The sequence below is a fragment of the Caretta caretta genome, chromosome 18 (genome assembly GCF_965140235.1).
Source record: "Caretta caretta isolate rCarCar2 chromosome 18, rCarCar1.hap1, whole genome shotgun sequence".
In the NCBI taxonomy this organism is placed as follows: Eukaryota; Metazoa; Chordata; order Testudines; family Cheloniidae; genus Caretta; species Caretta caretta.
In genome coordinates, this window is record NC_134223.1 from 6730036 (window position 1) to 6755372 (window position 25337).

A 25337-nucleotide genomic window follows, 5' to 3' on the forward strand; every position below is an offset into this window, starting at 1 on the left:
TTGGATTCAGGATAGCAATCTCATAGTGGTTGGATTTTGGGGGCTAGCAGTCCTAACTACACGTGCAGCAGGCTAGCCCGTTTGGGGGGGGGGTAAGGAGGGTTTATAATAAGTGTTAAATTGGCACAACACCTTAAATAACCAGTTAAACTAATAAAAGCAAACTATTTTTCTGGGCATAAAGTCATACTTTAAGAATACAGAAAGACTAATTACAAGGCAATCTTTTTCTGGGCTGAATGCCCAGATACAAACGTTAAAACAGCAAAATGCCAAAACCCGAGAATTAGCAGTAATGATGGCCAAAAACCATCATAAAAGAGCTCTAGAATCTTTTGTATGAAAACATGTAACTAATTATGGGGCTGGTTCAGCCACGCGGGTCACAACCCTGGGATTCTTTCTGTGAAATGAAAAGGAGTACTTGTGGCACCTTAGAGACTAACCAATTTATTTGAGCGTAAGCTTTCGTGAGCTACAGCTCACTTCATCGGATGCATACTGTGGAAAGTGTAGAAGATCTTTTTATATACACACAAAGCATGAAAAAATACCTCCTCCCACCCCACTCTCCTGCTGCTAATAGCTTATCTAAAGTGATCGCTCTCCTTACAATGTGTATGATAATCAAGTTGGGCCATTTCCAGCACAAATCCAGGTTTTCTCCCCCCCCCCCACAAACTGGTTTGGGAATACAGACTAACTTTTTGCGAATACAGACTAACACGGCTGTTACTCTGAAACCTTTTTGTGAAATGAAAGTTAAACAAAGAAGGAAACAAGTCAAAGGACTAAAAGGAGGTTAAAGCTAGAATGAGATCAAAGGAGGAAATTAAAACAGCAAACGGACAATATCAGCAACTGTAATGCAGTTGTACCTTCTTACAGTTTACAAGAAGTGAAGGGAAGACCAGGAGATTGTCAGGTAAGGTACAGCCAACAAGAGGGATAGAAGTTAGGCTGGCAAAGACAGGTTAAAAAGCCTTAAAACTTGTACTAAGTGGCCCAGAAACAGTTAATTGCAGCAAGAAAGAGCATTAAGAGTGCAGGCACAAGCAACAGAGACTTGGGGAACAAATTCAGGTTGTGCAGGGACAGTAGCAGTGCTCACTCTCCTCCCAGAGTGGGGATAAAACGCAGGTGTCCTGGCTCCCAGCCCCCCCTCCCGCTCTAACCCACCAGACCCCACTCCCTTCTCAGAGCTGTAACTTTTTATTTGATTTAAAGTGAATGTAGTAAAGTGGTAAGACACCACTGCAGGTTCGGCTCTGGTCACTACAGTTTCAAGCTCAAAAGAACGAAGTCACCTCTGCGACTTGCTTCAGATTATAGTCTCTAGGATCACAAAGATCAAGGATAGTGACCACCACACAGACATTCACAAGTACAAGGTCTAGTCTGTTTTATCAACGTTATTAACGTTACAATTACGCTTATAATTATCCAAGCGTATAGAAATCCTATAAAGACCAATGCACGAGCTACAAATATAATTATACAGGACTCACATCCTTAATGATACTCTTAAACTCTGATGGCTGCCTTGCCCATTGAGCCTCAGTAGAGGGATGGTTCCTGCTGGAGTTTTCCCGTAGGGAACTCATTTTACCCAATCTGGGCACCCTCTTTTTATAACGTGATTCTAACTACACCTCATTAGCATTTACACACACAGTGCACCCTGCGATGAGAGCAGGGGTTCTCAGACTTTTGTCCTGGTGACCCCTTTCACACAGAAAGCCTCTGAGTGCAACCCCCCTTATTTTTATATATTTAACACCATTATAAATGCGGGAGGCAAGGGGTTTGGGGTGGAGGCTGCCGGCTCGCGACTCCCCAGGTAATAACCTCGCGACCCCCTGAGGGGTCCCGACCCCCAGTCCGGGAACCCAATCCAGGGCGTGTGTTAGAAAAATATAACTACTGGGTATCTTGTAAGCAAAAAAAATTACTGATAATTTTTTGCAGTTCCACCCATTGGCACCTCGTTTCCCGTAATCTTGTGGCATCAGGGTCATTCTTTGGTCACTTACTTATGTCAAGCATTTCTTAAACCTATGACTTAGCACGGCGAAGCTGGCATTTTACAGGGCTCAGCCTGTAGGCCTTAAATTTCAGCCCTCCTTAATTAGATACCTAATGCATACTTCTCCCTTCTAACTACTAATCAATCCTATAGTGCTCTAATCCAACAATTTAAATCTGTTTCACATACAGTGATTATATAGGACACGACGTGTTAGTTAATCCTAACATCGCACAATAAATGAATGATAAAGTGAAGTCACTGGCTACAGAGCTAACGGCATAACCTTCTTTCACTAACATTTTTACATTTGGGTCAGGTTTTTCCTTTATGTCCTTTCTCTGTCCCGCCCCCCCCGCACCCTTTCTTTTCTTCTCTTGTACTGTTCACTCAGCTCAGTTTGCTACGCTTGCTGGTGCTGTACTTTCAAATGCCCTCACAAAGTTAATCAATCTCCACTGGCTTATGCTTCCCTCCCTTCCTATGCTGCTTCTTCCATCTCTGTCCTCCCCCTTTGTTTTAAGGGTTATAGTTATTACAGAAACACCCACTGCACAAAGAGATGGTGGAAACGGAAAAAAAATATCAACAAAGAAATAATCAAAGTACTTCAAATAAAAACTTTACTTTAAATAAGTCCAGCAAGACTAATAGGTTTAACCCTTCAGGAATGCAACAACTAAAGGAACTCCAAACTTTCCCGAAGATATGGTTGCCAAGAAACAAAAATGCTAATTCTAAAAACTAGCCACTAATATATGAAACATGGTGGGTTTTTTTATTCCTATACAGTAGTATTCTTAAGGTAAAAGTAACGTAAAATGCCTTAAGTTAATTAAACTAATACACAGACGTAAGCAAATAACTTCATAGGGATTTTTATCAATTCTTATAAGTAGTTTTAAATAAAAAGGTAACAAAACAAAGAACCTGCCATATTACGTATTTAATTCTTTTAATGTTTGTTTTCTAAAATACATTGCCTTAACGTTAAGTTCTTAACGACTTAGCTTGTAGAAGTATAAATACAATTTTGACACCACTCGTCTTTAATCGTAAGCTTGTCCTATCTTTTATGCACAGTGCGTGTGCCATACGACTTTTTGATTTTACTTTGTTACAACAAAAATCAAATTTGCACTCGTTATCAAATATATATTAGTGGTCCCACAGTATTTTAACCCAGTGGTTGGGTTATAACCATTTCCTCACAATACCAATTCAATTTTTTGCAAAGCTCTAAAAGGCGACAGTGATTAACATATGTACATATATTTCTGCCCCACTAAACAATTCAATTGCAGACAAAGGTTTCTTTTTTATTATTAATCAAAACTTTTTTGCTCAAAGAAAAAAAATAAAGAAAACTGAAGGGGAGAACCTCAATATTGAAGCAAAAATATTAATAAAACCATAACTTTTTAAAGGCTTTATAAACCTGTTTGTGCCTTTATCACTATTAAAATATAGTTATAGCTAGGTCATAGCTAATTTTTTTTTTAAAAATATACACAGTATGTCTGGTTATACTGCAAAACATGATAGCTAATCAAATAAACCGCAGCAGGGTTCCGTCGGTCTCTCTCAAGCATCAGCAAATGTCATAAAAGTTCATTACTCTCAATGTGTTCGAATAAATCTGCATTTAAACTTCACTTTGCTTTAGTTTTTACACTATTTTCTTTTGTGCTCTGTTAACAAAAGTGTTGATTATTAAAGTTTGTGCTTTCAAATATTGGCCGAAAGTTTAATTGCTACAACAAGCAAATTAACTTTCCAAAGCTTGGGTAAAAAGTCTATTGCTAACTCTCTTCTTAAAAGAGAGTGCTTGGGGCAGCAGGAAGAGCAATACATCTTCTCACAGAAGATAGTGAGCATCAGACTGAGCTGTCAAGTACTATATTTATTACGGAAAACTAGTAATGCCCATGTTAAGGAAGTACAAATAAATTATATATAACAAAGGAATAAAAAAAAAAAGAACCAGGTCATGCTTCTGTCATATGCTGTAGCAAAGCATAACTTGTGTTATAAATGACTTGATCCCTATTACATGGTAAATAAACTGAGCTCATCTGTGTATAAATTTGGGTTACTGGAAACAAAAGAAATGTGGAGAAATTTAACAAGTTAGCCAACTTAAGCAGTTGAAAGATGAATCCCACAAACCAGAGACAAGAATATATCAGTGAACAGGGAAGAAACTCCCAGGCGTCCAAAGAAACAGAAAAGATAAAGTGCTTTATAAATTACAGATTGGCCAACTACACTTATAGATTCATAGATATTAAGGTCAGAAGGGACCATTATGATCATCTAGTCCGACCTCCTGCACGACGCAGGCCACAGAATCTCACCCACCCACTCCTACGAAAAACCTCTCACCTATGTCTGAGCTATTGAAGTCCTCAAATCGTGGTTAAAGACTTCAAGGAGCAGAGAATCCTCCAGCAAGTGACCCGTGCCCCATGCTACAGAGGAAGGCAAAAAACCTCCAGGGCCTCTTCCAATCTGCCCTGGAGGAAAATTCCTTCCCGACCCCAAATATGGCGATCAGCTAAACCCTGAGCATATGGGCAAGAATCACCAGCCAGATACCCAGGAAAGAATTTTCTGTAGTAACTCAGATCCCACCCCATCTAACATCCTATGACAGGCCATTGGGCCTATTTACCATGAATATTTAAAAATCAATTAATTGCCCAAGTCATGTTATCCCATCATACCATCTCCTCCATAAACTTATCGAGGATAATCTTAAAGCCAGATAGGTCTTTTGCCCTCACTGCTTCCCTTGGAAGGCTATTCCAAAACTTCACTCCTCTGATGGTTAGAATTGCCTTAATAATGTTAAGTTCTTAAACCACTTCAACCTACCATCTATGGACAACTGTGTAAGCAACGAACTATAGAACCATTAAAGAGACCACTAGTCCGGGCAGGGCTAACTGTTATTTAAACTGTATATTATTAAATACAGTGGGTTTATGCATACACCTGTGGTTTTCGAGGAACAGCCGTGTTAGTCTGTATTCGCAAAAAGAAAAGGAGGACTTGTGGCACCTTAGAGACTAACCAATTTATTTGAGCATGAGCTTTGTGGTTTTGACTCTCTCTCATTAGAATATAGCTAAATTTGTTTTTTGTTTAAAAGCAAACGTATCATTGTGGGTGGTCTTTGTTAATTAGTATAATAGCGTCTTATCAAGATTGTGCATAAAACTCAATAGCTGGGCAAAAGACTGTTCTACAGTCTGGCATCTTTCAAATAGGAAACTCCAAAAACGAGATGGAATTATTGATTGTATTTCAGGACTATTTGGATCTAAAATGTCTATTTGGAACAGGGCTGCTATAGAAAATAAAAAAAAGTCATGAACTATTTTGAACATCGGGCAGCTGAAACGGTCTCTAAACCAATCGTTTGCGACACGGAGGACCGAGCTATTATAAACATGGGATGTGCTATATAAGAGGCATAACACTGCTAAACCGGTTAACCAAACAAGAAAAAAATCTATGAATTAGTCACAAAGGATAGTAAGATAATCAGGAAAAATTGTGTAGGTAAAAAAACCCAAAAACTAAATGAGCTGCTTGTGGGAGTTATGCATTAACTACCATAAGATTCAAAAGGAAAACCTGCTTAATCTGCCTAAAATTCAGTCCATTTTGATCAATTTCGTGGCCATAGGTTTTAAAAAAAATAAATCATAAATGTCATGATTTCAACTCTTTAAAGCTGAAAAGTCACGGTGTTGTGATTGTAGGGGTCCTGGCACAAAAAGGAGTTGTGGGGGGAGGAGGGGGAGTTGTGGTACTTCTCCTCTTACTCCTGCGCTGCTGCTGGCGACGGCGCTGCCTTCAGAGCCGGGCGGGCCGAGGCGCCGTCAGGCCGAGCCGCCGTCAGCAGCAGAGCTGGGCCCTCAGTCAGCAGCCGCCGCCGTCCGGCCACCCAGCTCTGAAGGCAGCAGCGCAGAAGTAAGGGTGGCATGGTCTGGTATTGCCACCCTTACTTCGGCGCTGCTGGCAGGGCGCTACCTTCAGAGCTGGGCACCTGGCCAACAGCGGCCACTCTCTAGCCGCCCAGCTCTGAAGGCGGCAGTGCAGAAGTCAGGGTGGCAATGCTGCGACCCCCTGCAACTCCCTTTTGGGTCAGGACCCCCAGTTTAAGAAAAGCTGGTCTCCCCTCCTGAAATCGATATACTATAGGGTAAAAGCACACAAAAGGACAGATTTCATGGTCTGTGATGCGTTTTTCATGGCCGTGAATTTGGTAGGGCCCTACTTATTAATGATAAGCAATTAGCAAGGTGGTATTGCTCTGTGTAGAACAAAAAACAATTATAAATTGGCAATGCACTAAATTGTGCAGACAAATTCTCTTTCACACAATTTGTACTTTGGGGTCAGTGACACTGCATCCTAAAACCATATTGCTCAGTGTCTGGTTCTGCGTATATTTCTTTTACGGTATTGTTACAAATACTAGATACTGACACTGAAACATTCGATAACTTGGCTACTGTGCACTCAGTAGGTTACCCAAAAAAAAAAAAAAAAAGAGGAATCTACAAGGAACAAATGGATCTACCTCAGCTACCCGTTTCAATGCAAATCTGGAGGGGGGAAAAATCACTGTTTTTCTGTTAAGGAATATCAATACATATGTAATTCTTTTTCACTTTGCATCTTCAGTGTGTGCCATGCAGGCCTGGACCAGTATAATGAGAAAGCAAAGCTAGCAAGCTTCCCATGGCATGAGACAGTAGTGGCTAAGAGGCAATCACCTGCAATAAGAGTAACCTAGAACAGGGGTGGGCAAACTTTTTGGCCCAAGGGCCACACTGGGGTTGCGCAACTGTATGGGGGGCCGGGTAGGGAAGGCTGTGCCTCCCCAAACAGCCTGGCCCCCGCCCCCTATCCGCCCCCTCCCACTTCCTGCCCCCCTCAGAACCCCTGACCCATCTAACCCCGCCGCTCCTTGTCCCCTGACCGCCCCCTCCCAGGATTCCCCACCCCTAACTGCCCCCCAGGATCCCACCCTCTATCCAACCCCCCCTACTCCCTGTCCCGAGTGCCCCAACCCCTATCCACACCCCTCCCCCTAACCGCCCCCCGGACCTCACCCTCATCCAACTCCCCCTGCTCCCTGTCCCCTGACTGCCCCCCCCCCCCTCAGAACCTCTGCCCCATCCAACTGCTCCCTGTCCCCTGACTGCCCCTGGGGACCCCCTGTCCCTTGTCCAACCGCCCTGCTCCCTTACCATGCCGGAGCCAGCCACGCCGCCATGCTGCCCGACAGGAGCGGCGGGCCAGAGCGCTGCCGGCGTGGCTGCAGGGGAGGGGCCGGGAGCTCAGGGGCCGGGCAGGACGATCCCGCCCGCCGGATGTGGCCCACAGGCCGTAGTTTGCCCACCTCCGACCTAGAATATGAATAGGCAGCACTGCGTAGTTACTAATTATAATTGTACTCAAAACTTCTGTTTTACTCCCCACGTAGGTCAGTACGGTGTCATACAATACTAATGCCCATCCCAGGTTTACAAAATAAATACACAGTTCAAAGTAAGTCCCAGCACCAGGATGAAGTAAAAAATATGTGTGCGCCAGTTTTTAAGTGTATATAGGGATCCCCTAACTTTGCATTTTAAAACCTTATCGGAACACAAAGATACTCCACTTGGTTCAGATGAGCACGGGCATTCTTAAAGCAGCCCAAACCTTGGATAACCTTATCCATGCAGGTGACCCGGCGGGACTACTTTCCCGCACTTGGGCAGAAGTTGTGTTGAAGGTTTTGCGTCTACGACAAGGTGTATTCATTTTAATTGTACTAATACTGCTGCTTATGCAGTTTGCTAAAACAGTGTCAATCTGCCATGAAACCTCTTACCGTTGCCTCATATATTAATTTGGCTACGGTGTAACCCTGATATAATTATTACGCTGTCAAGTGGGGGACGGTTAGCCAACGCATATGGGTTATACACACATCACATTACGAGGTATTATTTGCAAGGTATTAACATGAGATATATAAGTGTCGGACAATCATGTTAAGTTGGATTATGCTTATTCTTGCTCACTTATGCTAAGACATACATCCCAAGATGGCCTGGGACATGTATACCTAAGCACTTGGTATAGGCAAATACAGAAACGGTCAAGAGTTACACGTCATGTACCAAAAAGTAATATCTGGAACAAAGGAACAACGCGGCACAAGGAATCATGTAAGATGTAGGAACGCTGTAAGGAGTATCTTCAAGCCCCCTAATGCTTGGAATTCAATATTCAAAGCAAGAGATGAGAAGGCACAGGGAGGCATCAAAGACAAAGCTGGCACCAGCTGGTTCGTTAAACTTTAAGTAACTTGACCAGCACTGTGTAACTTGTAAACAGCCATGCTATGGTGGCAAGTTTAAGGGGAGCACACCTTCTGTGTAAGCTGAACTGACCACACTGAGAATTCTCTTTCTTTCCTGTACCGCATTGCTTTGTCTTTAGACAATAGATCTGGCTGAGCTTGGTTATTTGGTCTCTTGAACATTCCCCAGTAGAGTCAACTAGTGGCTCTCTCTTTCAGTCAATACCTCAACAGCAGCCTCTCTGCAGCAGAAATGGGCTTCCCAAGGTGTGTCTTCTGGTCTCTCTTGGCTAGAGGGATGAAGGCTGCGATGCAGAGCCTGTGAAGTTGGGTGAGGTGGAAAGAGGAAGCAAATGGGGGGGGGGGGAGGGAGGGCCCTAAGGCTCGGCGGGATACAGAAGGCCAGCCGCTATCTCACCACTTCTGCAAACCACCCAAAGACGCAAGCCAATACACACTCCCCTGAAAGCTTCCAAACTTCCCCCTGCACACCCAAAATCAGTCCAAAGCCTTTTGGCTCACACCCTGATTCCTCTCCCTCTTACCCAGCCGGTGGATTCCACCATCTTGAGGTCCATGGGGTCTCCTACGGGCTGCTCCATCAGCAGAGACACACCGTGGCAGGTGGCCAGCGAGTACAGCAAGGGGCCATCGGCCAAGCAGCGGGGCTCGTGGGTGATGGGCAGGAAGCAGTTATTCTCCACGGGAACGACGCCCCAGACATCCAGGCCTTCCTCTGTGAGGGTCCCTGTCTGCAGCAAGGGGGAGAAGACAATTTGATCAGCCCACAAGCTGGCAGGCTGTCAAGCCAGCTGCAGCCCCGGTGCACGAGCCCAGGGACTCACCTTATCAAAGCAGAGCAGGCGGATTTTCCCGCAGAGGTTGATCCGGGGAGGGCTGATGCAGAAGATGCCATGTTTCTTCAGCCTGTTCTGGGCGTAGATTGTGCCCACGGTCATCGCAGCAGGGAGAGCCGGGGGCACGATGACTGTGATGAGATCCAGCGCACGGATAATTATTTGCCGGAGAGGAACCTGTCCAGGAGCGACAGCCAGGAACGGGGGGTGGGAGAGGAGAGAGAACACGAGAGCTCAGCTTAAATTGGGGGTAGGATCTTCGGGAGTGGGGGTTCTGCAGGACACACTAGCCCACAGTGCAGCACCCAGATCCGTGGGTCACCTGAGCAGCATCGGGAGCAGATGCACCATGGAGCACAAACGCCCACAATACCCTGCATGGGTGTATTTAATAAAGCTAAACCAGCTTTTCACCAGCAGCCTTCACCTGGGTTTGAGAGCTCCTGGGATTTCCCAGATCTTTCCTTATCAGAGACACACACAAGCTTGCCATGCCCCTGACAACTCCAGACAGAGCAGAAAGGAAAAACAACTTAGAATGTGATCCAGGTTTTCAGACGCCACAGCTCCCTTTTTGGAGAGCATGATTTTCCCCAGCACTTTCGCAAGCATATGGATTGAGATCATAGAATGCAATGAGATCATAGAATAATCAGGGTTGGAAGGGATCTCAGGAGGTCATCTAGTCCAACCCCCTGCTCAAAGCAGGACCAACACCAGCTAAAACATTCCAGCCAGGGCTTTGTCAAGCCCCCTAATGATGATCAAATACCTGATGATTTGCACCTAGGCATTTCTGCAGGTCCCCCACCTGCAGTCTCTAAATTTAACATCTTGCCTCTGCTTCCTTCCTCAACAAAGACAAGCTGTGTCTGCCATTAGCCCTGCAGGGCCCAGGAAAGTTGAACTGGGGGGTTTATTCTGTGTCAGCCAACTCATCTGCAGGCTGTTTGTTACTAGGAGGGATGAGAGAGCCAGAAGGAACCCAGAGCAGATCCCGGGTGGAGTCTGCAGTGCTGGCTGTTAGAGAAAACTGGAGGCAGAGCAATGCCTAGGGTTTCTCCCATGCCAGCATCTGTAACAGAGCCAAACTTGTCTGGACCATTCCTGATCTAAGCCCTGGATCCAAATCAACGGAGGGGCACAGAAGGGAGAGGGCTGGGAGGAGAGAGATTTCCCCATCACTGGCAACTTACCTGGTTTTTAATCAAAATCACAGTGCTGTATGTGGCGCCGATAAGAGCTGCAAGAGAGAGAAGGGACGGCTGTAAAGTGGATTCATCAGTTAATAAGACACTCAGCACCAGACGACTGCTGCTTGCAAGGCCGCCTGCTTTCAGACGTACCCAGAACTGCAAGGAAGAGGACAAACTTCACCGCATCCCTGTAGAACCTGAAGCTCACAGGCTTGGGATAGAGGATAGAGCTGATCAGGTCCCCTTTGGCTGTACAGAACCCTGCGGGAGAGAGGAGGCAAGGAAAAGAGATGCTTATGGGACTTGGAAACTCACATTGTGAATTGTGGCCATTAAAAGCCATAGATCTTTGGGAGAACTGAAGAAGCCGCCCTGTGATTCCCTTTGACATAACAGCTCATCTCAGAGCAGAGAGGCTCTTCCAACACAGCTGAAACACTGAATTCAAAAGCAGGGTTTCTGTCCACATCCAACACAATCAGCTCAGAGCTCCTGACTGTGGGGATGTAGCATCTCTCAACCCTTGCTCACGAGCCTGGCTGCAACAACACTGACAGGCCGTAACCACGATTCTTCTGCTGTGAGAAGGGGATCCCTTAAGCGCCTGTGCGCATGGGGTGCATGCATGCCCGTCCGTCTGTCCAGGTTAGTTGGTTTTTCACTTGCCCTGAAAGAAAGGAGAGAAGACTTTCCTTCCCCTTTCTGCAGAGCTCAGTGTTCTCCAGCTGCACTCGCCCTGGGGGGCAGGGAATCCCCAAAAGCACAGGTGGGAATCCGAGTCTCCAAGGCTGTAGGCGCGGGCCAGTGAAACACGTTGTGAAAATGCTGCCCGGTTGGTGCTCTGAGTCACGAGAGAGCAGGGTCAGTGTCCACGTTACACTCCACATGCTCTCCCTGCAGAGCGGGAGGGTCCCAAGGAGGGCACGGCAGAGAACGCTAGTGGGTAACAGGCTAACTACAGAGAACGAGGAGTAGCCAGCAGCCTAGGAATGTTACAGGTTTCAGCAGGAGAATGGCTCTGCCATGGTGCCAGGCTAGCCAAGGAGACAATACACTTTAATTTGGCTTCTAAGAACATTCTGTTCAATGGACCAGAGCTAAACCAACAGCGAAGTCGCTAGTACAAGTGTATCTGGACAGAAGGAGAATTGTTATCTGGCCAGAATAAAACAGAACCAGCCCCATGTGTCAAATCCAGGGAGCAATGATACTTGAACATAAGAATGGTCAAATTGGGTTAGACCAATGGTCCATCTACCCCTATACCCTGTCTTCCGACAGTGGCCAATGCCAGGTGCCCCAGAGGGAATGAACAGAACAGGGAATCATCAAGGGATCCATCCCCCGTCATCCACTCCTAACTTCTGGCAAACAGAGGCTAGAGACACCATCCCTGCCCATCTTGGCTAATTGCCATTAATGGACCTAACCTCCAAGAACTTATCTAGTTCTTTTTTGAACCCTGTTGTAGTCTTGGCCTTGGGCACGGTACAGATGGGAACTAAGGACCGGGGGGATCTGGGTTTGCTCCCCGATGCAGCTACCTGTGCGTGTCACCACAGCCAGGACCTCCTTGCCCACATAGGATTTGGCTTGGAGAACCTGAGTCCCGCAGAACAGCGTGTGCCGTTTGTGCTCCTCGGGGGAATAGATCATGTTGGCAGCTTGGGGTCCGCTGGGTAAAGGTGTCTTCATCACTGGGACACTCTCCCCTACAGGAGAAAATCAGCTGGAGAGTGAGGTTATGGATAGACAGATTCGTACAAACATGCCTTCATATTCAGCCAGTGTTTGAGTTCTCGCTGCGCAGGAGTGGGGCTGGGGGAGAACAAGGGCAGGTTGGGAATCCTTCAGGATCCACCATCCATGCTCTTAGTTTCCCCAACACACTCTTCAAAAGCCCCCTTGCTGGACAGATCCACCCTTCAGCCACAGAGGGCTGCGTGTTCTGATCTGGGCTCCATTCCTGTAATATCTGAGCAGCTCACAATCTTTTACAAGTAGATTTATCTTCCCAGTGCCCATGTGCGGCAGGGCAGGGCTGTCATCCTCATTGCACAGACCAGGAACTGAGACACTGATGTTTAGGTGCCGAAAGATGCTGATAGGTGCATAGTGGGATCCTCAAGAACACCTGGGTGTCAAACGCCCATTGAAATCAAGCACTGAAATCAATGGGAGCTGGGCACAAACTAGGCGCCTATCTGCATCTTTGTGTGCCTAAATACCTGTAAAATTCTGACCTTAAGTGACTTGCTCAAGGTCATGCAGGAAGTCAGTAGCAGAGCAAGGAATTGACCACAGATCTCCCCAGTCCCAGACTATTGCCCTAACCCCGGGACCAAGTCTCCTTGTGTTCCAATGGATGGCCAGAAGGGTCACTGAAGAGCTTCCCCCTCTCATTCCAAAAGAGGCTTAGGGTACGTCTACACGGCACTCAGAGGTGTGAGCGTAGCCCGTGTAGACTTGCCTGAACTAGCTTTGCTCTATCTGGCTCCAATAAGAATAGCAGCGAAGCCATGGCAGCATGGGCTGGACAAGCCTGCCCAGGCCCCGGGTATACACTCGAGTCACTAGCCTGCCCTTCTGCTGCTTCACTGCTATTAGTTGAGCGGTGACGCTCACAGCCCATCCTGCTGGCGTCAGGGAACACAGGCTCAGGCAGACAGCTGAGCTCCGATTCCTTGTGTGCACTGCTAATGGCAGGAAGGGGACAGTCAGGTCTGGGTAAGCAGAGATCTCTGCATCCCACAACGTACCTCTCTCGCGCTCCCGCCCCTGCTCACCTGTCAGCATGCTCTCGTTGACCATGCACTCGCCGGTTAGCAGCGCAGCGTCGCAAGGGATGACGAACCCATCGGAGGGGAGACTGATGCAGTCGCCCGGCACCAGGTCCAGAGAGCTCACCACCGCCTCCTCTGCAAAGGCAGGCAAGCCACAGCGCACTCAGACTCCTCCCACTGTAACAAGCAGGCACGTGGTGCTTGGTACCGGCAGATCTCGCAGTGGCTTCCAAAAGGTGTTAAATAGCACTGCCCCCGGTTTACAGAGCGGGGACCCAGAAGCCCAGGGAAGGGGCTCCCCCAAGATCACGCAGCAGGTCAGCAGCAGAGCAGGGAACAGAACCCAGGGCCTTAGACTGGGACCAAGGAAACGCAACACAGGCCACGTATCATGAGCAAATATCGCCGCAGCAACAGTACACTTTGGGTGTATGTGGGTGGGTGTGTCTTGTACCTTCCTCCTCTGCTCATTGCGGGACAGCCTGGCAATACCACTCCCGGCACACACCACGGGGATAAGCCCTCCTAGATTCGGTCCTCCAACTCTTCCCTGCGGTGCTTTAAAGCAGTGACTCTCAACCTTTCCAGCGTACTGTACCCCTTTGCAGGAGGCTGATTTGTCTTGCGTACCCCCAAGTTTCACCTCACTTAAAAACAACTTGCTGACAAAATCAGACCTAATACTGAACAATTGCGGACTCTCTCATTTTTACCATATAATTATAAATTAAATCAGCTGGAATATAAATACTGTATACATACAGCAGTATAAACAAGTCACTGTCTGTAGGAAATTTTAGTCTATACTGACTTTGCTAATGCTTTTCATGTAGCCTGTTGTAAAACTAGGCAAATATCTAGATGAGTTCACGTACCCCTGGAATACCTCTGCATACCCCCAGGTTGAAAGCCACTGCCTTAAAGCAATGGATCAGCCTCCATTTAATCATTAAGGCATTAAAGTCCATATCCCCACTAAAGAACTTATGCAGATCGCTCTGCCTTGGATCAAGGCTGAAATTGGAGCTAACTGGTTCATAATCACCACTTTAAAGGCTTAAAAGGATGTGCCGTGGTGCATTTAATATCTGTGCTCTGAGTGGCTGCTCAATTATTTTATATCATGTTAGCCTTGCACTGATAGGCACACACAGCAGGAGATGCCATCCCGCGGCGGGTAGATAGCGAAACTAAATCCCCGCCAGGCACCGTAAGAGAGAGAACCTTCCAAAGATTAGATACAAAAAGACAAGTCAGCAGGGGCTGGCGGGAATCAGTTCTTTAAGTCTCATGTAATTTTTAACCTTTTAACTTTAATCTTGTGATCACAGGGCGCGAGACCCCAGGCAAACAGCTGCTTAGCAAAAGTTAAAAAAAGAAGCCAGCCTTTTATCTGCCGAGAAAATTTAATTTGAACTAATAAGGCGGCTTACTGGAGTTCAGTGGAGAGGCAGTTGTAAGAAATTCTGCCTAATGGAGCATGATTAAGCTGCTCAGCTGGGCTGGTTTACAAGAAAACTCGTACGCAACATTTCTTAAACAGCAGGTACGTTTTTCACATTAGAAAGGGACAGAGCAACGACCTGCCTAGGTTCCAAGTTTAGATGTTGTGTTAGAGGTTTTACAAAGCCGAGTGCAGCCTGCCTTAGTGGCTAGAGCGCTGTACTGGGACTCAGGGGACCTGGCTTCCATTCCTGGCTTTGTCTCTAGCTTGCTGGGTGACCTTGGGCAACTCACTGCACTGCCCCATCCTCAGTTTCCCCATCTGTAAAACAGGAATCATGATCCTGGCCTCCTTTGTAGAGCATTTGAGATCTACTGATGGAAAAGCACTCGATACTACATAATAATAACCATCCCGAGTGCCTCACAACAGCACCTAGCTTGCTAGAATGAAAAGCATTTCAAAAGCTGGATTTTCCTTTCACTCGTTATATGGTGTTACTTTCTGCCATTCGCTTCCTTTTGGACAATGAAGATAAACGCATATGTTCCCCTTCTCCTTGCCAAGGGCGTTTCCATGCGCACTACAGACATACAAGCCCTTATCTTGCAGACCTGTGCATGGCTTTCCTCACATGAATGGAGCTGCTCGGGTGGGTGGAGCCTCCTTACACGTTCACAATCTTGGGGCCATTGGAAGGAAAAGTTAAAATCCCAAATGCTGTTTTCATTGGAATGCTGAAGCTCTCTAATCAAAGTGCTTTACAAAATACCACCATCCCCATTTTACAGATGGGGAAACTGAGGCACAAAACCAGCAGGTGAGTGGCAGAGCAGGGAATAGAGCCCAGGTCTCCTGAGTCCCAGTCCTGTACTCTAGCCACCAGACCACACTGCCTTCATAATCACAGGGGAGCAAATTGTGTGTTCTATCTGATTTAAATCTAACAGCATCCTTACACACAGCACTCTTTCACAATGCCTTAACCCTCACCAAGCCTGGCAGTTTACACGTGAGATTTCACTACGTCAGCAGCTCAGGGGGAGTGCAAGGCCTGACTGGGGGAGGGGGGGAACCACTTGAATCCTATTTGAAAGGCTTCAGTGAGACTGGAGTGGCACATGGACCTTGTGCATGGGTGAATTTCATCTTATGAGCAAGGATCTTAATACTTCAACCATCCCCACTGAAGTTACTGGAAGTGCTCATAGGAGCAAGCATACATGCCCGATAGCATTTGCAGGATCAGGGCCTAAGAGCGTAGCCTTTTCGTTTTGCAACAAGCGAAGCATCCAGTCCAGGCTACCCTCACCATCTCAACCGACCCAGCTGCTCAGAGCGAGGAGGATGGCACCACAGACACGGTGTGATCTTCCCCCTTGTAGCTCTGCCAACAAAGGCCCATTTACCTCAGCGCTGATGGTGCAGAAGCTCGTGGCATCTGCCTGCCTTTCATGCGGCAGTGGAGAATTACAACCTACTGCTGCTGCTCACCTCCAGCGGCTCGGTGGACTCTCACGCTGATGGCCATCTTCACCATGTTCCGCAGCGTTATGCTTTGCTGCAAGAAATCAAAGAACTATCCGCTAGCAGGGCAGGGAGGGCTTTACACCCGCACTTCGCGGGGGCTAGTCCAGAACGGAAATGGCACCACGTGACGGCGGCAGGAAACGGCGGCCCCCCCCCCGGATTCATAGACGTTAAGGCCAGGAGGGACAATCTAGTCCTCCACCGGCCCCGTGATGCCTGCACCAAGCCCATAACTTCTGGTTGTACTAGAGCGAATCTTTCAGTGCTGATTTCCAGACTTCACTGCTGGAGAATCCACCAGATCTGGCTCTGTCCTGTACCATCTTCGTCTTGTTCCTTCATCTCTCCTCTTCCTTCTTCATCCCCTTGCCCCATCCCCTTTCCCTTTTATGCAATAAAGGCATCTCCAGTATAGAGCAGCGATGCACTGCGCCCAGGAGGATACAAACCCCAGAAGCGCCCTTGGGTTGCTAGGGCTGGTTGTTTCCAGGCAGTGCCGCAGGGACAAGAGCCAGGGGATGCAATAGGCCGTCACATGCTTTAAATGCACTTGTGCTATGACTGAAAAAGTGAGAGCTTGATTTGGCTGTGTGCTGATAATTGCTGCTCCATCCCACCCTTCGCCAGTCTTCCTGGCTAGGAAAAGACTATTGGAAAAAGGCTTGCAACTGTAACAAGGAATGCAAACAAACCACCCCCTTGCAAGCGGCACGCATGCGGCAGAATGCCGGCCTGCAGGAAGAATGGGGACAAAATGGAAGGAATACTTCTCAAGAGCTCTTAGCCCCACATAAAATAAAATTGGCCCCAAGCCAGTAATTTTTGTAGCCACGGTGGTCAGGGATACAACCCTATGCTCTGGGTGTCCCTGGCCTCTAATTGCCAGAAGCTGGGAGTGGATGACATGGGATGGATCACTCGATTGTCCGTCCTGTTCATTCCCTCTGAAGCACCTAGCATTGTTTCACGGTTAGAAGACAGGATACTGGGCTAGATGGACCACTGGTCCGACCCAGTCTGGCTGCTCTTCTGTTCCATGGGTGCAGAGCGGGAGTTGCTCAGCATCCCCGGAGTAACCCTGCAATGCGGAGGGGACAGGAGAACGCAGCCATTTGTCCCTCCCCTCCCAAGAGGCCGGACACCCACCTTTCTAGTCTCGTAGAGAGACAGCCCTATGGATACTGCAGAGATGATGAATATGCAGGCAGCGTAGTAGTAGTAATTGTCACAGAGCCACAAAATGATGCTGAAAACCTGGAAGACGTAGAAGGGATTCAACACCTGGAAAAAGAGAAAAAGCAGGGGGCCTTTAGGGCAATCAGCATACAAAGAAACTCTCAGACTCAGTACGTGGCAGCTGGTTGAAAGACAGGGAGATTAGGGTGCTATTGGCCATGCTGGGAAAGCTGGTGGACAGAGCACATCACGGCCCTGGGTTCTTCACCCACTGGTGCAGAGCACAGGGCTCCACATCCTGAGGAGCGCAAGCAAACTCCCGCAAGCTACTGATGGGCGTGCCCCGTCTGAGCTAGGAGATGCTACAGCGCTTGTCCGCGGCAGGTACCGCAGCCTGCCTGCCATTAACCGTAACCTGCTGTGGCCTGGCTGCCCCGCCTCTCACGTCTCACCCACACCCATCAAGTCTGGCTGACTGGCATCTGCTAAAACGGTCGTCGTCCTGCTGTTGGTGAGTCAATATCCCCACCCCTTCAGAGTTAGGAAAGGGACTTCCCTAGTCCTCCAAGAAAACAGCAAAGACCTGACCTGGCAATGCATTACAAACCAAGAGGGGGGTGCGAGGAGAGAGAAACCACCACGCAGTTCACCCCATCCACACCAGCCCAGCCACTGAGTGGAGATATGGGAAGAGCAGTGGGTGTTTTTCAAAGGTCTCTTCTGAAAATCCACATTATGGGTCACTGTATTAGAGATGGGGCAGGTGCTGAGCTGGGTTCGCAGACAGTGAAACGCAAACCACGGAACATCTGTTAGTCGGCCTGCTCCTGGAGGAACCATGGACCAAGGGAGATCTTGCCAGGGCTCCCGACTGGGTCATGTCCATGTGCCCAACACGGAAGGACATAGGAAGAAGAATGCATTACAGTAGCACCTAGAGGCCCCAACTGAGATCAGGACTCCATCGTGTAGGTGCTGGACAAACGCACAGCAAGGAAGTTTGTAAGCGCTTTGGGGCAGGGACTAACTAGACCAGACAGACACAGGAACCAACTAGCCCAACGTCAACCATCAGTGGCACAGCTGGGAATAGAACCCAGGACTTGCAACCTCTAGTCCAGAGCCCTAGCCACTAGGCCCCTGCACTAGTACATATTTAGCAGGGTTTTTCCCTAACAAGGGGCTTCACAGAGGGCCCCATCTTGTCCTGCCAGGCCTGGCTAACAAGGAGTCTATTTCTGCCAGGTCTGAGGAGGGGAAAGCTGCTCTTTCCCTTCTGCGAAAGGCAACAGCCACATTACACGTTGTAGCTTTGTACCTCATCCACCAACAGCTGGAGGTAGGATTTGACCGGCACATCAATCAGGTTTGGCCCATAGACCTTTCTCCTGTGCAGAACAGAACAGAAGCCAGAGGTTTTAGGTGAAGACTCAGAATTTCAAACTTTCCTGTTAAGCGAGCTACACATTGCCCAGATCTCACCCCCGGCTCGCAGTGCCAATTTAAAGCGGAGCACAGGGGAGCCAGCCTACCGCCGTTAGGGAAGTCTCTACTCCAGCTAGCAGTGCACACAGATCCCACCTGAGGTTTACTATAACCCCGGCCCCCCACCCCCTCCTACTGTTGTTAAACGCATGAGCGCATCTAGTTGGTTAAGTAGTCATAAGTTCTTTGGGCGTGAGAAGAGAATCTGACCTCTCTGGGGAGTACCCAGCACAATGGGGCCCTGAGCCATCATAATACATAGCGCCAGGAAATAAGTCAGGCAGCTGTAAAGATGGATGCCAAGTGGTGGCTGGGCAAAGGGGCACTCAGAGTGGTCATTAGCCCTTTGACCTCGGGGGGGGGGTCGCCACTCTCAAGGTAGGTTAGGATACAAATGAAATTAACACTGTGATCTCCACATAATAGCTAGGGAATCCTTATTTACATCACCCAAGTTATTGCACAATTTAAAAAAAACCCAACCCTGATGTTAAAGCTGAATGAACATTTTAGACGTCTACCCACCCTGCTCCGGACACACGTCTGTATCTACAGCCGGTCATCAGGGCCTGTACTCTGCAGTCAAACAGCCACATCCCCTAATTCGTTATAACCGCCATGCTCCCCACCCAAGCTTTGTTGCTGCTCGTTAACAACAGGTACCGAGGTGGCAGGTAGCGAGCTCTTTGGGGCAAGAAGCGAGGCTTTTCTAGTGACAGCGGAAGTGCCTGGGCACATTCTGGGGGGGGCCGTACAGGGAACAATAAAGCCGCTAATCAGAGCTGGATCCTGCGCTCATTTAAGTCAAGGAGAAAGCCCCCGTTACCGGTGCAGGATCAGGGTCTACCTGAGACAGTGCCCACAAAGCTGGGGTAGCAGGAGCTGCAGCTAGGAAAGGCGCCTCCTCGCCAGAAAACCACTGCCCAGAGCCCACCTGCTGGTTCTCGCAGGTGCCATCAGTCACCCGAAAGCTGATCTGCGGGGCAAGTAGCTGCGCCAGGCAGTGATCTCTTCAGTCACACAAGCTCATAGGGTCGTGCCTGGTTTGCTGCTGGAGGGGAAGCCTCTGAAGCTAGCGCTGGTGATTCGGAAGGTGGTGGACAGAGGATAGAGTCAGGCCCCAGCAGGGCATTTGGGGACATTGTCCTGCTGGAGGTGAAATCTTTCGGAGAAGACCTGAGAGGGGCCGTGAACACTTGTCCACGGGACTTTGCATAAACCTGGGCCCTTGTGTGACCATATTCCGATTTCCCTTGCACTACACTGACACCTGAGTGGGCTTTCTGAGCTGATCAGCCAGGTTCCAAATTCACGTGCTTTGCATTTGACTATAGGAAGGCCAAAGCAAGCCAGAACGTACAAGGCACAGACTGTTGGCATGGAGGGATTAAAATCCTGCACTGATCTGAGACAGCTCTGCTCCCCCTCCCACAGGTTAACTACACACCAAGCTTTTTACGCTTCCTTGCCCAAACCAGCTTTGCCACTCCCTGAAACAGCCCGATCTGCAGCCAGACCCATCCCCAATCATTAACAAAGCCATAGTCTACTTACCTGGTGCTGTGGTCTTGGTGGTTGAGGCCTGACCGGGAGAGATGGATGTCTGCACAGGTCCAGCCGTCATCTAAGACACTGAAAAATACATGCACCAAAAAGAAGAAACCTGGATTTACACACGTCCAATAATAGCCAAATCCAGGTGAGGGTACGTGGATAGAAGTGAAGGCGACCAGAACTCAGGGACACATGGATATTATCTCAAATATCCTGCATTATGAGGGGAAGTAAACCACGTAAACCTTTTAGTTTTATTAACCATTCAAACAATACTACGCTGATGCCATCACATACCAATCAGTTATGCAGAGATGGCTGTCACGGTTAGCCTCCTACAATGAAATCTACAGTATTACACAAACTGGGGAGAGTCCAGAGGAGAGCAACAAAACTGATCGGAAGGTTCAGAAAACCCATCCTCTGAGGGAAGTCTAAAAACCTGGGCAGGTTTAGCTTTGGGAAAAGACGACTGAGGGGGGACCTGAGAACAGTCTTCAAATATGTCCAGGGCTGTTACAAAGAAGATGGCGACCAATTGTTCTCCGTGTCCACTGAAGGTAGGACAAGAAGCAAAGGGCTTCATCGGCAGCCAGAGAGACTTAGGTTAGAAAGTGGGGAAAACTTGTCAACTCTAAGGGTAGTTAAGCTCTTGAAGAGGCTTTCAAGGGAGGCTGCAGAATCCCCATCAAGGGAGGTTTTAAAGAACAGGTTAGACAAACACTTGTCAGGGATGGTCTAAATATACTTGGTCCTTGCTTGGGGGGTGGGGCAGGACTAGACAGCCGCTCGGGGTCCTTTTCAGCCCTACATTTCTACGTTATAGACCTATGCAGCACACGCACGTGCCAGGATTCCGACTGAGTTTCAACACTCGTCAGTTCCTGCAGATCTCAACAGTACAATAACTGAAATAAAACATTTTCAGATCAATTGGTCTGACAGAGCAGATGGACAGGTAAAAAAAGCTGAATTAAAGCTATAAATGCTAAACGCTAACACAAGTGCATCAGGGGCTTGGTCCTGCTTTGAGCAGGGGGTGGGACTAGATGACCTCCTGAGGTCCCTTCCAACCCTGAGATTCTATGATTAAGGTTACAAGATCAAGCCATAAGAAACCAGGACATTGTTCACCGGTGGGAGTAGACAGCTCACACTCTGGCCTAAGGCAGCTCTGGCAACATTAATGCTGGCACTGGGCACTTGCTGCATATTTTATTGTACATATTTGCAGAGCGGAAAACATTCATTCAACACAGGAAAAAGGAGTTTTAAAAGAGGCCACCCAAACCAACACTACAGATGTGCCGTGTAACCAGATGAAAAGGTCTTCTGAAGAATCATTACCCTGAAGAAGTTGTGAACCCCCAACTCAATCTTTGTGTTGCATTAACGGAAGCTTTATGCATTTAATCTGCAAAGTGGTGGGTGTGTGGCTTTTTGTTTTTTAAACAGATATCGGAGGATCGCTACCAGAATTTCCAAGCTGTTGAATCAAGAGGCATATGCTCAGCTAGATGCACAAGAATGCATCTTTCTTAGTGCGCACCTACTAATTAAAAGGACTGGTCTACCTTGCATGCTCCACGGACATTTTCAAATGGCTGCAACTGTGCTAAATTGCAGACAGTCCACTGTCCCTGCCCCCAAACCAAGCAAGGACACTAACCCAAAAAGAACTGTGGCTATGCGATGTTCCAAATATTTTTGAAGTTCTGATCACTAAAGTTTGACTTTTGATCAAATTTAAGAATTTTTTTCTGAAACATTCACCTTTGGGGCTGATACTTTTCATGCTCAGATTCTGCTTGAAGATATTTATATGCTTTGCACAAAGGAGGTCAGAATCACTACCCCATTTTACATATGGGGAAACTGAGGCACAAATAAGTGATTTGCCCAAGGTTGCCCAGCAGGCCAGTGGCAGAGGAAGGAATAGAACCCAGGACTCCTTGGTCTCAGTCTAGTGATCTCTTTGCTGGGCTACGCTACCTTTCTCTGGACTATTTTCCATTCTTAACTACAGAAGGTGCAATCAAGAACCTATAACAATAAAACCTAAGTACAATCACAATCGATGACACCGAGACTCTATTATGGTAAGAAAATAAACCAGAACCCAGCATTCACACAGAAACACTGCTAACAGACCTGCTTGGCTGTTCACAAAAATCTGTCTAGCAAAACTAAATGGTTTAATTTTTCTCTGATCATTTTAGCCAGATTAAGAAATTTATTTTTTTAAAAGCACCCCTTGGCTCCGGATTTTCATCTCATCGTCAGGAGGTATCATGAGAAACCTCAAATCACAAGGCCGAAGGGGTGATCGGTGTGTCGTCACAACCAATTTGTGGGCACAACAGCCTCTATACAAGCCCTACCTATGTGAGCTTGGGAAAAATGTATTCTGAAAGTTCACACCATGAAAAGTTCCGATAGGGGATCAGTCAGAAAGCCTCCCAGGAGAGGTGGAGCAATGTGCTTTTCTGTGCCCAGATCCAGAGCTCTCACCCCCTGGCCTCAGGAGTAACACCAGAGACTTATTTCACAGTCCAATGGCTTCAAACTGTCATGGTTTGGACTTCAAACAAACCAAAGTACAGCTTAAAGATTTTTAAGGCCATAAGGAACTATTCGATCAGCTAGTCTGACCTCCTGCACAGCACAGGCCCGCCGAGTTTTTGGTGTCACTGTCCGGATCAGAACTCCACTTTGAGTTCAATATACATGACACAAAGGGGGAAAAAAAAGCTTTGAGTCAACAAGAATTATCCTTTCACGTGTATTTCCTCTCCACACTCCAGCTCGGAGCCTCAACATTTCAGATGGCAGCCTGAACGCTCTACAGATTTGCAGGCTAGTTCTGGGGGCTGGCCCAGGATGAATCCCCATCCTCCAGATCAGGGTTTCCTGTTTCATAAGCACACAGCATTGCAGAGCTGCACGCAAGAAGCCGCTTCATTGTGCTGGTCTATTAAATCACTTTCTTTCTGCCTAGGCATGGTTCTGGTAGGGTTGGCTTATTCTTAGGCTTGGCTTCACCTATGCAGTAGCATAACCACTTTAGACCTCAATCCAGAATCAGGACCCCATGGAAACAGATAGGAGGGAAAATACCATCCTTTCTTCTCCAGGGAGATTACAATCTAGAGTCAAGGTGATTTCATGCAATCACCATTAGACAAAACCAAATCATCCCTCTTCTCCGAACCCTCTGCCACTAAATAGATGGACCTAGGTAAGGGCAGCGGCACCCACAAGCCATTTGCTAAGGGGGAATCTACACTAGGAAAAGTGTCTTCTGTTATTAAGAGTCACCAGCCTCCTTCGTCTTACAACTGGACTTGGTACCATCTGGCTGCCAGGGCAGACACGTGGGGTGGGGTGCACTAGCCACTTCTAGGTCTCTGGGACACTTTCTGCAATGGACAGTGAAGAAAACTTGATCCTAATGGTACTTGCTGCTAAAACGTTTTCCACCTTGGTCCATGAGACCTGCTCTTAACGCCCACTGTCAACACCAGGTTATTTGCCCAGTGCAGGCCACACTTAAGGCATCACGGAGATGGAGCAGATGCTCAATATGGGGATATGAACGCAAGTCATTTTAGCCCCATCCAAAAGCACACAAACTGATGTGATCTCACCTCACACATGGCCCTGAATCTGCTCCCATTAGCTGGCTTAGCCGGATGGAGACACAACAACATCTGAACCAGGTTTCCTCAAGCTGGGTCAAAACAGAGTTTGAATCCAGTCCGGCCAACCGGGTTCTCAGCCCAGGGTAGATGGGGGAAAGAGAGGCACCTCCAACTGGCTCATCTTTGTAAATTGTGAATACGTGGCTGCGACAAGGAGGGTCCAGGCACCCCCAAGAGAGAACAGGACCCCCCAGCCCCGCCAAATAAGCAATTAAATCAACAGGGTTATTGTACCCTACAAATGTGTTGAATAAGAGAACTGTGCTCAGAAACTTCAACTCCATCTCACAGCAGAGGTGAGTGGATCAGACAGCAAGAGGCACCACCCAAGTCAGGTGTTTACACGAAACCAGCTTCAAATAACCATCTGTCGCTCAGCCCAGATACAGACAACGGTGGACCATTAAAGTTAATGGAAAACCACTGAGACAACAGAGACAAGGTGGGTGGGTTAATACCTTGGTTGGATCAACTTTCGCTGGTAAGAGACACAAGCTTTCCTCTCTTTCACCAACAGAAGCTGGTCCAATCAAAGATATTAACTCACCCACCTTGTCTCTCTAACATCCCGGGACCACAACAACACTGCATACATTGAGACACCTGAGAATTTCCCCCACAACCGAAAAACCATGAGTCACCATGGGCGCGGGGGGGGAGAACCCTTTTAAAGCGGGTTTGTGTCTGAGCTTTGGTATCCTGAAGCTGTCTATGAAACACTGGAAACCCCCTAAAGCTAGGGGGTACACTGGGAAACCATTCAAAAGCAACAGGTAACTTGTATTAGGCCTGGTCTACACTAAAATAAGGTCAGTTTAACTACGGCCGTCAGAGGTGTGAAAAATCCACCCCCCGAGCAGTGTTGTTAAACTGACCTAAAGTCGCCGTGTGGACACTACTGGGTCGAAGGAAGAATTCTTCCATTGACCTAGCAACTGCTTCTCAGGGAGGTGGATTAACCACAGCGATGGGATGGATTAGTGTCCACACTGACACACTACAGCAGTGCAGCTGGGCCACTACAGAGTTTTAAGCGTAGACAAGCCCTGAGAAAAGGGATTTTATCTCACGCAAAAGTGTAAAGCCTGAGGGTGTCTCTGTGTTTATTTACTGTGTGACTTGTATGGGTTGGGTCTCTCGCACAATTTCATCTCTGAATCGGTGGCTTTTCTATTCAATAAACCTTTTGTTTATTTTCACCCCACGCAGGTCTCT

General features: G+C 47.7%; 1 protein-coding gene across 3 annotated transcripts in view; it reads right to left on the reverse strand.

The window, feature by feature from the left end:
* The window catches only part of ATP13A2 (ATPase cation transporting 13A2), a 72695-nt gene that overhangs the window by 16583 nt on the left and 30775 nt on the right, over positions 1–25337 (reverse strand). For all 3 annotated transcript variants that reach the window (XM_048824802.2, XM_048824804.2, XM_075121130.1), the window contains 10 exons: positions 20422–20499; positions 18701–18770; positions 17353–17487; positions 16171–16237; positions 13236–13367; positions 11994–12161; positions 10600–10710; positions 10450–10496; positions 9242–9430; positions 8942–9148 (listed from right to left, as the gene is read on the reverse strand). In XM_048824802.2, coding sequence (XP_048680759.2) covers positions 8942–9148; positions 9242–9430; positions 10450–10496; positions 10600–10710; positions 11994–12161; positions 13236–13367; positions 16171–16237; positions 17353–17487; positions 18701–18770; positions 20422–20499 — 1204 coding nt within the window. The remainder of the gene's footprint in view (positions 1–8941; positions 9149–9241; positions 9431–10449; positions 10497–10599; positions 10711–11993; positions 12162–13235; positions 13368–16170; positions 16238–17352; positions 17488–18700; positions 18771–20421; positions 20500–25337) is intronic.